Source organism: Tyto alba, unplaced genomic scaffold (assembly GCF_018691265.1).
Source record: "Tyto alba isolate M040663 unplaced genomic scaffold, T.alba_DEE_v4.0 Super-Scaffold_33, whole genome shotgun sequence".
Taxonomy (NCBI): domain Eukaryota; kingdom Metazoa; phylum Chordata; class Aves; order Strigiformes; family Tytonidae; genus Tyto; species Tyto alba.
The window spans coordinates 16,897,991-16,912,748 of NW_024881308.1; the positions used below are offsets into that span (position 1 = coordinate 16,897,991).

The following is a 14,758-nucleotide window of genomic DNA, read 5'->3' on the forward strand; positions in this document are numbered from 1 at the left end:
GGAGAAGCTGCGCCGCGGCGGGTTCAGGGTGGGGTTTTTTTTAATAAAAACTTCGAAATAAATGTACGGGTGGAGGGGGGAACACACGTGCTGCGCACTCCCCTTCGCGCATGCGCACTGGCGCCGCGCCCCGCCTTCCCCACGCGATCCGGCTGCGCCTGCGCGTTGGGGAGCCGTGACGTCCGGCCCGCGCGCCGGCAGCGGAGGGGCGGGGGGAGCGGGGGCGGGACGGGACCGGACCGGACGGCGCGGTGGAGCGCGGAGCCGGCCCGGCCCGGCCCGGTTCGGTTCTCCGGCCCGGTATGCGCCGCAGCGCCCGGGAACATGGCCCGGCGGAGCCCGCCGCGCAACGGTGTCGGCGGTCACGGTACGGGCTGGGCCGGGCCTGAGGGGAAGGCGCCAGGTGCTCTCATGGTGGGCGGGGGCTGGAGCGCCCCCCCCCTGCGGGCGCGGCGGCGCCCCCTAGCGGCGGGGCGGAGCGCGGCGGTCGGAGCCGCCTCCCGGGGGTCCCGCACCCCCCCCCCGGTTCCGACGCACCCCCCCCCCGGTTCCGACCCACCCCCTGCGGCTGCGGGACCGTCCCTCGGGGCGGGAGCGGGAGCGGGAACGGGCTCCCTCGCCAGGGAGCAACCGGGGCTGGGCCCTTGGGCTCTCCGGGCTTTTCCCAGCCCGGCGCTAACGGGGGGGGGGGGGGGGGGGGTTGTGCGGCAGCACCGGGGCTGGCCCGGCCCGGCGAAGGGCTGTGGAAGTGCCGGTGCCCGGTGTGTTCGCCTTGTTTGAGCCGTTGGGACCCCACGGTTGCTCCCCGCTCTGGAAGCACACGCCGGCGTGGGCGGTCAGCCCGGTTCGACCGGTGGAGGTGGGCTCCGTTCTCCGCAGGCGGGTGCCCTGCTCCGCTGCTTCTCAGCCGGAGCTCGTCCCGGCGCTGGCTTGAGTCGTGGAAGTCAGTAAAACCCCACTCGTGGCCGGTCAGGTGGACCTTTTGCGACGGTGCGGTTTGAGTTGCAGGGTGATTAAACCCCCGGCGCTCTGAGCTTGTGTTTCTTTCTCCTCTTCAAAGCATGAGTGACGCCACGAGTTAAGGTTTTGTGAGTGCACAAAAAAAAAAAAAAAGTTTTGAAATACAATTTTTTGGTTATACTCGCAGCTATTACCCGCTTTTGAACAGTGTAAATATTGGGGCGTTTGCCAGTAAATCTCAGAAGAGGAGCCTGCGATACGTGCTCCTTCCTTCGTACTACTCCTTAAGTTCTTCGTGTGTGAACAGGAGTTTCTTCTTCCATTTGTCTCCTCTTTCCCGAGCCTTCGGTGTGTGACAGCCCAGTGTCTGCGTGTCGCACAGCCAGCTGAGCGGGGCTGCTTTCTGTTCCTGTGCAAATAACTTTGCTTGCACAAAGGGTGGGAAAGGAAATAAAAAGCAATTGCGGTCACTGGGCGAGCGTTAGAAGCTTTAATATGACGAGGAACTTGGTGTTTGGTGGGGAGCTGGAGATCTGTTGTCGGCCGTGACAGCTTGTTTTCATCCAAGAAGTGTTTAAAAAGGCTACTTGGAGAGGGGACAGCGTCCGCTGCTTGACCCTACTTAGTGTCCGTGTGTCTGCCGTCCCGCTGTCTCCCACTCGGACGCTGCAGGCAGCGGTGCTTCCAGCCAGGCACTCGCACGCAGCTCCCGGGGAGCAGGGAGGGGGCCGGGGCAGCGCCGAGACGCCGGAGGTGCCACGTGGGCAGAGGAACGCGCTCCCCGAGTCGCTGTCGGGAGGCTGGAAACAGCTGTTTTTCCATCGGGACCCTTCTCGTTCCTCCCCCCCGCCCCCCCCCAAATCCTATTTGGACCCGTCCCTTATCAAACGAATCCCAGGAGCAGCTGGACCTGTCGGAAAAGCCTTTGGGTAAAGGCGGCTTTTGCAGCCTCATCCCACTCTCCAGCCCCGTGGCTGCTCAGCGAAGCCTCCTGAGTGGAAACTCCTCCGGTGTGGAATATCGGGTGGCCCCCGGCCGCCTCGCTCCTTCCTCGCGTGAGGCAGCGGTGACAAATACCACGATGCAGTGTGAAACAGTGCCCCTTCTCAGCTCCCCGGGAAGCGCTCCCGTGTCCTGTAAGTGTGATTAACCCATCTGAAACCAGAGCACCGTGTGCTTTGTGTGTTATTCCCTTCCCTACCTGCCCCCGAGTTCCTGTGCTCCACAGAGCAGTGGTATTTGTTTAATAGTGGCTAACCTGCGCGTATACCAATAGCTGGCGGGTTTGTTTGTTGGGAGAGAAGTCCGTATGCTTGTGATTCGTTCACCCTGGTATAATTACGTCCTTTCTTGTGACTCTTGCTGTCAGTGGAAATGCTCAGGCTTCTCCCTAGGAGCAGCTCCATCCAGTAACCACTTCCTAGCTGGGCGTTGGTAGGAGCGTGAAGTCCCGATCTCAAGAAACACCCGACGCCTGAGCTGGCGGCCGCGGCAGGGAGCAAACAGTTGCAGGATGCCTCCGCACGGCTGTCACGGTCCTGAACGGAGCCCTGATCTGTTGGGGGGGGCGAGGGATCCGCTCGGGCAGCGGTGGCAGTTCCTCCCGGGGTGGGCCCCCCCCAGGAGAAGCGCTGGGGGTGTCCCCGATGCTGAGCCTGCAGAGGCAGGGACAGTCAGCTGGTGGGTCACCTGCCGGGGTTGTCCCCAGCCTGTGCGGGCAGGGTGTGTGCTGACTGTCCCGTGTCACCTCCCTTTTTGTGTGTGTGACATCGCTGGGAGTGGGTTTCACCCCCCCCCCCCCCCCCCCGCGTGTCGGCGTTGCCTGTCAGCTTGCCTCTTGGTGATCTTCTTGCAGACTTTGATTCGAAGAAGAAAAGAAAAGTGGCGGAAATTTATCAGGCTCTGAACAGCGACCCCATCGACGTGGCTGCGCTCAGGCGGATGGCCATCAGCGAGGGGGGGCTCCTGACGGATGAGATTCGTTGCAAAGTGTGGCCGAAGCTGCTGAGTGTTAACACAGACGACCTGCCCCCTCTTCCAGGTACGGAGCAGCCGGGGCTCGGGTGCTTTGGAAGGACGGCTCGGTGATCTCTGTGCACGCAGAGGTTGGAGCACGTGCTCTCTGACCTGCCTTTTCCCTGCCTGCGCCGGCGCGTTCCCCACCAAGCTCGCGTGCGCGGGGGACTCGCGCTGCAGCGTGAATGCCGTAGCTTTGGGCGCTGGGTTCTATGTAACCGGGAGCTTTGGAAGTTTTGGCAGATCCGGAAATAACGTGACGTCCTAAAAACAACGTTTCCACTGTGCTGTGAGGGTGTTGTTATGTTTAGTGACAGTGATGGGAATTAGTTCGCTTCGGACGCGGTTGGTGTGGCGCCGAGCAGTTAGCTGGCATGTGTGAGTTTGGCTGCAGCAGAAAGCGTCACCCTTAATTTTTGTTGCTCCCGTGGAGAGGTGGCTGTGCTGAGCCCTGGCTTGGCCAAAATCCTTCCGAGGTGTCCCTTCCAGGCATAGGTAAAGCAGTTTGTTGCGTGAAGCACGTGTGGTGTTTGGTCAGAGCAGACGCATGGAAAATCACCTTCCTGATGAGGTACCTACATGGGTTTTAAACCTTAGCGACGGAGAAGCTTCAGCTCCTGTAGCTTTTACAGTCACTGTCCCCAAGACAGACTTTGTTGTTGTTGTACCTGAATCTGTGGCCATTCAGAAGTGTGCCTCGCCCCCCATCAGTCAGGAGCCAGATTGTGTTAGGTGATCAGAGCTGCTGGAAGACAACATTTCATTTCACGTGATCACATTGATAGTTCAGTGTGCCACCAGATTCTTTTCTGACTATCTTAGACGCCCGGGGGTGGGGTTTTCTTCTGAATTATTTCTGTGTAATAAACTATTCTTTGTGGTCTCCACGGTGTATCATGCCTTGCTGCTGCTGAGCACGCGTTAAATTGCACAGCAAAACTGTGGAGCAAAGCTGTTTCCAGGAATGCTGGGAGTGGTGTCGGTTTAAGCATTTTAATGTATGTTGTTTAAAGAAATAAGACTCGTTTCCTCACGCTGAAGTGCCGTTAGTGTCAGAATTGCACAGCAGCACAAGTGTGAGGGGACAGGGCTGGCGTGTGACATACAAAAAAGGGGACATACGATGGGGTGGCGTGTCTGGGTGCGCAGCCTCCTCCTCTTACCTTCAGCAGGGTTTTCTCCCGGATCCCTCACCCAGCTCTCTTCCCAGTACCTTTGTGCTACTGTCCTGATTTTGACTGGGATAATTTTCTTCCTAGTAGCTGGTGCAGTGCTGTGCTTTGGATTTAGTGTCAGGATAATGTTGAGAACACACTGATGTTTTAGTTACTGGGTAGAGCTTATCCTAAGTCAAGGATTTTCCAGTTTCCCATGCCGGCGAGGAGGTGCACAAGAAGCTGGGAGGGAGCCTGGCCAGGAGAGCTGACCTGAACTAGCCAAAGGGCTGTTCCATCCCGTCGGACATCATGCCCAGTATATAAAGTGGGGGGAGTAGGGGGGGGGGCGGATTGCTGCTCGGGCACTGGTCAGCAGGTGGTGAGCAATTGCACTGTGCCTCACTTGTCTCTCCTTGGGGTTTATTTCTCTTCCCTTTTTGTATTATATTCTCTTTCATCACTATCACTATTGTATTTTAAAATTATTGTTGTTGTTATCATATTATATTTTCGTTATTAAGCTGTTCTTATCTCAACCCACAAGTTTTACTTTTCTGTGGTTCTCCTCCCCATCCCGCTGGGAGGAGGGAGGAGCGAGCAAGCGACTGCGTGGTGCTCAGTCGCTGGCTGGGGTTAAACCACGACAACTGCTCAGTGTTAATCATATTCCTCTTTTTCTCAGCAGGAAAGGAGCTGCGAGAGGACAATAAAGATTACCAACAAGTGCTACTGGATGTGCGGCGATCCCTGCGCCGTTTCCCGCCAGGTGAGGGGATTCTCCTCTTCCTGCTCTGCGGGGGGAAGGTCTGTGCCATGGGGCTCCGTTTGCTTCTGTTTATTTTAGACCGTGGTTTAGCTCAGGGGCATGGAAGGCAGGTTTGCCGGTGGTTAGAACAATTTCTGGTGTAAAACATTCTCGAAATCAGGTTCAGGCACCAAATTTAAGAGAACTCTGAACCTTTAGAGAAGCAAAATGTTTTTGCAGTTGTTTAGTTCTGATGGGTGGCTGGTGCCTCGTTGTGCTATTTATAAAACATTTAATCCAGCAGCTATCTTAACTCTGCATAGCAGTCATTATTTCTGGCCAGAACTTCCTTCCCACTTCTGCTTTTATTTTGTGCAAACAGTTGTTTCACTCTGATTCTCTTTTGAGTGCAGATACTGTGCGCAAGCCTGATTTCTGAAGGCTCTAGTACAGATTTTTTTGCCCTTGAATGGCAGCCTCCTGCCTATTTTTAGATGCGTTAGTGAAGCAGGGGAAAAGGAGAACTTTGTCATTGCGGGATCTCCACTGGGACTTTCTGCTTGGCCTTTGGGCATTTTATCTGTTGACAAGGACTGCCAGAAACTGCCTGCAGCTGTGCAGGACAGGAACAATGTTTTTCCTGTGACATCCTGTCCTTAAACACATGTTGTTAGCTGGGGACTGACAGAAAGTTGTGACGATAGAGGCCTCGCAATCTGATGTAGTTGGCACAGTTTCGGCGAAAATGGGTCCTGTTTAATTTTTTTCTAGAACCCCTGGGAAATTAAAGATGATTAAAATGTCCTCAGTAGTGCTGGATGGGCAGCGCAATTCGCTCTCCGCAGCACTGTACAAGTGTCAGTAAACCCTGCTGCTGTCCTCCACGGTGACTCCCTCGCAGGTAGGGGCCCTGTGCTCTGAAGATTAAACAACCAACTGGCCAGCTTCCCCTGGGCCATCAGTTTTGGGGCGCAAAATTAGGACTTGGGGTATTTTTTTCCTGCTAGTTTTACCTCCCTCCCCTTTGCAGCACGTCCCTTGGGATCAGGCGTGTTGGTAAATGCACAGGTCCTCTCCCTGCGCGCCGGTAGGTGACAGGGGTGGGTGACACAGCCCGTCTCACTGCTGCCTGGTGCTGTCCCCACAGGGATGCCAGACGACCAGAGGGAAGGGTTGCAGGAGGAGCTCATCGATATTATCCTCCACGTCCTCAAGCGCAACCCCCAGCTGCACTACTACCAGGGCTACCACGACATCGTGGTCACCTTCCTGCTCGTGGTCGGGGACAGACTGGCCACAGCTCTGGTGGAAAAGCTCTCGACGCATCATCTCAGGTAGTCAGCGGGCTCAGCTGGAGGAGGGGAACTGCCTGAATGTCCTCGAGGTGTGGGGACACGTGTGCAGATGGGGCTGGCCTGGAAGGGGAGCGGGGAAGGCAGAGCCCTGGGTTAAGAGCGGCTGCCTGTGATGTCTGTACCCAGGGGGGTGCTGTGAGAGAGCAGCGTGACCACACCATAACGCCTGGCCTGGAGTTGTGCTCTGGGGAAGGGCTAATTGAAGGCCGTCAGTTAATTTGTAGCATCTCCTGAAGCTGAAAAAGCCAACGCACATGCATTATTCATAGCTCTCTGGCCATCCGGCTCCCCGGGGGCTGGCTCAGCACAGGTGCCTTCTGCAGCCCTGGGCCGTGTGGTCTGTACCTGAGCCCCCACCTCAAGTGCCTCCTGGTTGTGCACTGAAACGAGAACAAGCCTTCGGCTGGGGAGTGCTTTGGAGGGATCCTCCCTCCTCTCCCAGTCAGGGCGTTAGGTTTTGGGTGCTGGAAAGGCTTTTAGGGTTCACGCGTGCACTGTGGCAAAATAAGAAGTGCCAGCTGACACCAGCGTGATTGGGTCTGGGTTTTCTGTGCAGATCAGCCCTGTGTGTCCCAGATAGGTAGGAAGGGGGGCTGTCCCAAACAGACAGAATTCCTTGGGGCTGGGGGCCACCCTGCCAGCAAAGCTGTTTATCACAAGTACGTTTATTTACCTTCTGGCTGCCTCCCTGGAGGGAGAGCTCACTGACGTGGTTGCTTGACAGAGCTTCTTTTAAATCTTTCCCCAGGGATTTTATGGACCCAACGATGGATAATACCAAGCACATTTTAAATTACCTGATGCCCATCATAGACCAGGTGAACCCTGAGGTGCATGACTTCATGCAGAGGTACGCAGACGTTCCCTCGGAGCCTCTTAGCTCTCCCCTGCCAGTCTCACGTCCCCAGCACCACAGTGGCTTCCTCAGAGTGAGTCAAGAGCTGACCCACAGCTAACGGTGACAATCCAGAGCCATGTGGCACTCTGCTTCCAAGCAGACCCACCCCTGTGCTGCCCGTCTCGAGGGGTTTTACACGGTGCCATCTTCACCCCAGCAGCCTGCAGTCCCCCTTGGAAAGGCTGGGGGGGTTTGCAGACGATGTCGTACAAAGCTACCACAACTGCTTCACGTACCCAGTTTTCCTGCTGTAGTTTGTTGCTAGTTCTGGGGATGATTCCGAGGTTGTGCAGTAGGGACACACAAGTGTAGCCCAGGTATGATAAAGCAGGAAGGGAAGTGGGAAGGTTCAGTCCAGAGCCCTTTTCTGGGCAGGTGTCTCTTCTGCTTCATGGCCAAGATGGCTCTGGGTACCAAGCTGGATTAGAAACTCCCAGAAGTTAGCGAGGCTTTCGGGTGGAAAGCAATCTGAAAAGTTGACCATGCTGCAGGACTTCAGGTGTCCTCAGGTCAGCGTGGCAGACAGTGACGTGGCGTGTCACGCGTTCAAGTTCTCCCGAAAGCAGACCGTCCGGGCCTTTACGTGGAGCCTGCTTGATGCGAGACGAGGGGTTGTATCAGGGGTGTAGTACGTGGGTGCAGACTGAGCTCTGAACGCTCTGCCAATAGCCAGGTCTGTCTCCCCTTCCCAGCGTGGAGGTGCAGTGCAGGGATGGCCCGGGAGCATTTCAGGGCTGTCTCCAGGCTGCTGCCAGGGGCTGATCTAACAGCACTTTCTCTCCGCGCAGTGCGGAGGTGGGAACCATCTTTGCTCTCAGCTGGCTGATCACCTGGTTCGGGCACGTTTTGTCCGACTTCAGGCACGTCGTGCGATTATATGACTTCTTCCTGGCTTGCCATCCACTGATGCCCATTTATTTTGCTGCTGTGGTAGGTATTGGCTGGAATGGTCGGGGGGGGGGGGGGGGTTAACCGAACCCTGGCAAGGCGCTGGTAGTTTGGGGCTGGCAAAGCCAGTGCTGCTGCTGTCCCCAGCTGCTCTGCAGGGGACCCCGAAGCCACCAATGACCTTGGCGATGGCCGAGGGCAGGTGGGGGGTGTCCAGATCTGCAGGCTGCTCCAGTTCAGTGCCCTGGAGGCAGCACGACCTGGTGTCTTCCTTTGCTTTGAGGTGGCTGGCCCCGCTGCTGGGCTCTTGCTTGGGTGCTGGGGAGCCTGGCTGGCTGGGGACAGCCCTGTGCCCGGTGTCCCTCTGCCCCTTCTCCTACAGGGGGTCCAAACAAATCTCTGTTTGAGGGCAGGCCGCAGAGCCAAGCCCTGCTGAGCTCCTGCCCGTGTCTCTGACCTGCCAGTAGCAGGCTCTGCTCAGGAGAGAGACGTAACTACCCAGGAAGGGGCTTTCCACAGCCTCAGAGTCTCGGGAAAGGTTTAGTGTTTCTTTCCCAGACAAGGAGTGTTTCGCTGCAGTTGTATCCCCTTGAGGAAGGGCAGGTCTTTCAGCTGGTAGCAGAATGTTTTCCCGCTCTGAAGCGCCAAGGAATCGTAGCTGCTTCCCTGGCTGTCCTCAGTGCCCTCGCTCCTCTCTGCAGATCGTGCTGTACCGGGAGCAAGAAGTTCTGGATTGCGAGTGCGACATGGCCTCTGTCCACCACCTCCTGTCCCAGATCCCCCAGGACCTTCCTTACGAGACTCTGATCAGCAGAGCTGGGGACCTTTTTGTCCAGTTTCCGCCATCCGAACTTGCCAGGGAGGCAGCCCAGCAGCAGGCTGAACGGTGAGTACAGGGCGGCCCCTGTGTTCTGCGCATCCCCCTTGGCAGGTCTTGCTTCCTCAGGAAGATCCTCCTGGCAGGAGGCTGGGTCCCGAAAGCGAGCTGGGGGGCACACCCTGACCCATTTCTTCCCTTGCAGAACTGCGGCCTCCACTTTTAAGGACTTTGAGTTGGCGTCAGTGCAGCAGAGACCAGACACTGTGTTGAGGCAGCGCTTCAGGGAGCGGCTCCGAGGCGAGGAGCGGACAAAATCCATCTTGACAAAGCCAAGGACCAACCGCTTTGTCAAGCTGGCGGTGATGGGGCTGACGGTCGCGCTGGGAGCAGCTGCCCTGGCCGTGGTGAAGAGCGCGCTGGAGTGGGCACCCAAGTTTGAACTGCAGATTTTCCCCTGAAGCCGGAGGAAGGGCCTCCCCTGTCAGCACGTCGTTCCCTGGCGGGAAAGCAGGGGGGTTGATGTTTGATGGGAGGACGTGTCCGGAATCGACCCGTCTGAAGATTATTTTTTATTCTTGCTGTGTCCTGTGACGCTTTTGGCCTTTGCGACAGAAACTGATGGGAACCAGCCCGGCAGGATTGTGCCCCACGCCGACGCTCACCTTGTTCTCTCCTCCCCGTGCAGGGGTGAGCGCACGGGCGCTGCCGCCGTCTCCTGAGGAACCAGAGGTCCAGATGAGTCAGGCTCTTCAGGCTGCGCGCCGGGGACTGTCCGAGCAGAAAGCCGCGCGTGGGCCGTACCGAAACGATCCCGCGTTCTCTGTTGGGGGGGTAACTAGTGTGAGCGAGGGCAGATCCTCACCTGGAGGAGAGCGTCACCGCAGGGTTTGGCCGGGGGGGGGGGGGGGGGGGTGTTTGGGGGCGAGGGGCTGTTACACTCCTGAGGAACGGGGCAGCCCTCCGGCTCCGCATCGCTCCCATCCGCGGGCTGCCAGCACACCTCCGACCCTTCCCCTCCCTACAGGCAACCTCTGAGTAGAGCCAGACCTTTCACAAGCCCCTGTCAGCGCCCTGCCGTTGGGGTTCTCTCCAGCGTGTAACACCCCCTGGCTCTTTTTTCCTTCCTCATCTTTGCAGCCCGGCCTGTTGACAGGGGAGAAGGGCAGGGGGCAGGAGCAGAGCCGCGGGACTGCCAGAGGGAGATTAGCTCTGGGTCGCTGGGGCTCCTTCACGGGTCGGCTCGCAGATCAGCGAGGTGAGACACAAGTGTCACTGGCCCTGCCCGTCACGTGCCAGATTGGGTCACCGCAAGTCTTAGCAGCACTCTAAACGCCCCTTGCAGACTCTTTATTTTTTTTTTTTCTCACAGCTCTGAAAGCAGGCTCTAACGTGGAGAAAGGCTTTTTTCCACCTTGTGAAACATTTCGCCCAAGGCAGAAGTCACGGTGGTGGGAAGCCTGTCTTTAAATCTCCCCCCCACGAGCCGACGAGGCTTCAGCAAGTGGGGGGGTTTCTCGAAAGGCCACCCCGATCCCCACCTCGCCACCCAGCCCAGTTAACACTCCCAGCGCTCCAAGCTAAGCAGCAAATCCTCCTAGACAACTTGGTGTCCCACTGAGACAAAGCCAATAGACTCTCTCTGCCTCTACCTCTCCCCTGAGCTGCTAAACCTCCCGCAAGTGCCCTTACCTGGCCCTCGCTGCTCCCCCCCCCCCCCCCCCCCCCACCGTTGCTGTGTTGTGCCCAAACCCGTCTGTGCCCGGGGGCTGCGCACCTGGAAACCAGCTGTTGGTTAAAGAGTTACGGATTTCAGGCTGGAGAAAAAAAAGTCATGCCCTGCAAGGCTCCGCACCCTCCTGTCCCAACCCTCTGCTTTGTCGGGTCATAACCACCTCTGGATAAGTTCTGGGGGGCCCTCGCTCTTGGGGGGGGGCTGTGCCTTTCTGCCCGTCAGGCTGGCCGGAGGGCGTGGGGGCGGTCGTCACGCCTGACCCGTGTTTCTGTAAAGCTCTGAGGAGTTTCCTTTGCCGGCTGCAGGCTGAAATCCGGAGCGTGTGGATCTGCTCCCGCCCAGGCAGGGCTGGGAGAGCCGTGCCCTCGGGCCTGGCTCCTGCGAGGGCTGCCTGTGCCGGTGCTGAGAGCCGGGGGGGGGGGGGGGCTGCTCCCGGGCCCCCTCCTCTTGGGGGGCTGAAGGCAGAGCCCCTTGCTGGCCCTCAGCACCTCCCCGGGGCAGCAGCGGCGCGGGGCAGAGCGCTGGCTGACTTAGCACTTTAGAAATTCGTGGTGCAGAAGAGTCTGGGGTGACCTGGGGGTGCTGCTGGAGGTCCCAGGACCCCTCTGTGCGCTGCCCCGAAGGAGGGGGTGGCTGGAGCCCCCGCAGGGGGAAGCCCCTGCAGCCCCCCCCCCCCCCCCCAGTTCTCTGGCCACGATGCACTTTAGTTCTTGCGTTGTCCCCAGGAGGAGGAAGGGCCTGAGAGGGAGACGGTTGCTCCGGGTTCTTGTTACTCTGTACAAAGACTTATACATAACCGTGTAAATGCAGATTTGTACAAACCCTATAACTGTAAAATAAACAGTTACTGAACACATTTCCCTCCCCCTGTGCCGGCAGGGGCCGCGGCGTGGGGCTGGGGGTCCCAGATCTGCTCTCAGAGTGCCCCGAGGCCCAGAGCTGGCCCAGACCCCGGGGTGGCCTCGCACCCGGTAGCCCCCCCCGTGGGAGGAGAAGCAGGAGCAGAGCCCAAGGGCGCTTGGGTGCCCCCGGCTGCTCTTCCCCTTCCATCTGCCGGCCTCCCGTTAAAGGCCGGGACACGGGCGTGCTGTCGGCTCACCGGGGCAGCGTGTGACCCCCCCCCAGGCCCCACACCAGCGGCGTGGGGCTGTGAATAACCCAACGGGGCCGTGTTCACCCGACTGAGCCGGGGATATTTTTAGTTCCCTGTGGCTTCCGCTCTGGGAGCGATTTTTTTCTCAACAGCCCTCAGAGCCCTTGGGGAGCGACCCGCAGGCAGAGGGGCTGCTGGGGGCTCAGCAGGGGTTTTTGGGGAGGGGGGGGGCAGAGGGCGGGCAGGGCTGAGGTTTTTCAGCAGAGGGGAGCCTGGAGAGCCAGCAAAGCGCCTTTCCTTGCGCCCTGTGCCTTTGTTACTGCGGTGGGTGCTGCCCAGCGATGCCTGCAGCCCGGGCAGTGAGCCCAGCACCAGCCCCAGGGGGAGGGAAACAGCCAGGCCCGGCTGGGGCTCAGGGGAGAGAACAGCCCGTAAGGAAACGTCGCTGGTGTTTTATTTACGCACACACACACACACACCCCAAAAAGAGCACGAACAGGGACGTGGTCGGTGCAAACACGGTGCACAGGTTCCCCAGGGGCACCCAGTGCCTCCCAGTCCCGGCGGCCGCATCCTGCCTGCAGCCACCAGCCCCGCTCCCGGGCACCTCCGCGCTCAGACCTTGGAGCCCTCTTCTTCCTCTCCTGCTCCCCGGCGCCTCCGGCCGCCCAAGCGTGCAGCTCTTCCTCCTCATCCTCCTCAAGGAGCGCTTGCCCGTGCCGGAAGGTGTAGGGTGCCCGGTGCTTGGCCTCGGTGGAGCGCGGCAGGAGCGGCCCCCAGCTGCGGGGCCTCTTTATCAAGGATAGGACGAGGGGTGACAGTTTTAAACCGAAAGAGGGGAGATTTCGGTGAGATTTAAGGCAGAAATTGTTCCCTGGGGGGGGGGGGGTGAGGCGCTGGCCCAGGGTGCCCAGAGCAGCTGTGGCTGCCCCCTCCCTGGAAGGGTTCAAGGCCAGGTTGGACGGGGCTGGGAGCCCCCTGGGCTGGGGGAAGGGGGCCCTGCCCGGGGCAGGGGGGGGCACTGGGGGGGGTTTGAGGTTCTGTGCCAGACGGAGCGGTGGCCGCCACGCAAAACCCAGCACTCGGGGGGGGTGGGGGTGTGGGTTCTGCCACAGCACCGGCCCCTGAGCCGCCCGCAAAGGGGTCTGGGCACCGTGGTGGCCGTGCCAGCGCTGAGCCGGCTGCTCCGCGGTGCTCACCCCAAACCTCCCCCCCCACCCCCCCCCCCCATCCCATCCAGCGTTGGGAGCACTGGGGGGGGCCGGCAGCCCCCACGAGCAGGGGAAGGGTCCCCGAGGGGAGGCTCACGGGGGGGACAGGGCCACCCAAATTCTGTGGTGGGATGCACCCCACGAGCTGGTGGGTGCACCCCTGGCGGGAGGCGGGAGGAAGGGGGTTTGGGGGTCTCTTACCTTCCAGCTGAGGGGGGGGCCAGGCTCTGGGGGGGCACAGGGGGGGCCGGGCCAGGCCATGGGGAAGGCGACAAGATCCTGGGACCCGCAGCCACGGCCCCCCCCGGCACTGTCACCTCCTGCCCTTGCCGCAGGGGACAGGGCACTGGTACTGGGTGCACCCCCCCCCCACGCAGGGGGCTGCTTTGAGGAGCACCAAGAGGAACCCCAAGAGCTTCTCCCCCACCCCCCCAAACCCCCCCCCCCTCAAGGAGCTTCCTGGCCGCAGCACCAAGGCCACATCCTCGGGGTGACCGAGAGCATCGCTGCCCTTGTCCTGGTGGGGCTTCCACGCGGGATGGAGGAAAGGGGACCCCCCCTCCGCCCCCCCCCCCAAACCTGCCCCGTGGGAACCTGCCGGTCCTGGGCCTCATCCAGCCCCGGCACAGCCCCTGCCGCCGCGCTGGCAGGATCAGGCCCGGCATCAGGCCATGCACAGCCACCCAATCGCCAGCGCTGGGGAGGGAGGGGCGGTGGCGGGGAGGGAGGGCTGCGGCCACTTTTGGGGGGGGGGACGGGACACCAAGCGTGGGGGGACATGGGGTCACGGCCACCACACCGCGAGGATGGGGGTCACGGTGTTTCCCCCCCCCCCCCCGCCAGGTTGTGTGCGTGGGGATGCGTGGAAATGTCAGTCTGGGAGGTGGGGGGGGGGGGTTGGGGGGGGGGGACAGGACCCTTTCGGTGCCGGCCGTGGCGCTGAACAAAGGCCTCGCGGGGGGAACGTGCTGCCCGTGGGGCCAGCGGTGCCCCCCCCACGCACAGCACCAGCCTGGGTGGCCCCAGAATTGGGGACACGCTTGTCCCTCCACCCCTCCTTACATGCAGGGGTGTGGGGGGGGGGGACACGGAGGGGGGGGGGGGGTGTCACTCCCCCACACACTCCTGCCCCCCCCCCCTTTTTTCTCCCCACTTACCCCTGGGGGGGTGGGGGGGGGCAGACGCCTTAGCGCGTCCCTCCCCATCCCAGTGCTGCCACCAACAGCGGTCCCGCTGCTGTCCTTGTGTCCGGGAGGGATCCCACGGCACCGTCCACGGGTGGGCAACCACCCCCCCACGCAGGAGGCTTGGAGGGGGGCGGGATTGGAGGGGGAGGAGAGGAGAGGGGGGGCCCATGCCTGGCCCGAGTGGCTCCCCGCTGCGCGGAGCCGGCGAGATGCTACGTGCAGCCGCCACGCGTGACACGGAGCCCGGCCCCACACCCTCCTCGTCCCCCCATCACACCCCCGCGGGGACAGCGCCGTCCCCATCGCCCGAGATGCTCCGGGCTCCCCTTGTTGCCATGGCAACAGCTCCGGAGGGGGGGAGGAGTGACGCAAGCGGCGCGTGGCCGGCCCCCCCCACCCCGGACCCTCCTGCGGGGCTGGATTAGAGCCCACCCCACCCCCACCCCCGTCACGGGTGGGGCTGACGGTGCCGCGGGGCTGCGTGTGCGCGGGGGGCGGGCACCGCACACTCGTGCACGGCCGACACGCGTGCACGGCACACGTGTGTGCGCGCACGCGCTGTGCCTCCTCGCCCCACGCGCGCCGGCCGGGCGCACAGGGGCAGCCGGCGCGCTCGGGGGGTGCACGCGTGCAGGGACACGCACACCCACGCACAGACGTGTGCGCACCCACACACAACCCCCCCCTCCCATACCC

General features: G+C 60.9%; 1 protein-coding gene across 2 annotated transcripts; it reads left to right on the forward strand.

Moving 5' to 3' along the window:
- The first annotated feature begins 208 nt into the window (after nucleotides 1-208).
- On the forward strand, nucleotides 209-11,427 carry TBC1D20 (TBC1 domain family member 20). 2 transcript variants are annotated; one of them, XM_042801175.1, is made up of 8 exons: nucleotides 209-367; nucleotides 2,816-3,001; nucleotides 4,816-4,899; nucleotides 6,026-6,212; nucleotides 6,982-7,083; nucleotides 7,920-8,061; nucleotides 8,721-8,905; nucleotides 9,042-11,427. In XM_042801175.1, exons 1-8 carry the CDS (start codon nucleotides 325-327, stop codon nucleotides 9,295-9,297), a joined length of 1,185 nt encoding a protein of 394 aa, XP_042657109.1. In that variant the 5' UTR covers nucleotides 209-324; the 3' UTR covers nucleotides 9,298-11,427. The 2 variants fall into 2 exon arrangements, with proteins under 2 accessions (XP_042657109.1, XP_042657110.1); XM_042801176.1 differs by having other exon boundaries at nucleotides 226-367; nucleotides 4,819-4,899.
- The last annotated feature ends 3,331 nt before the right edge of the window (nucleotides 11,428-14,758 follow it).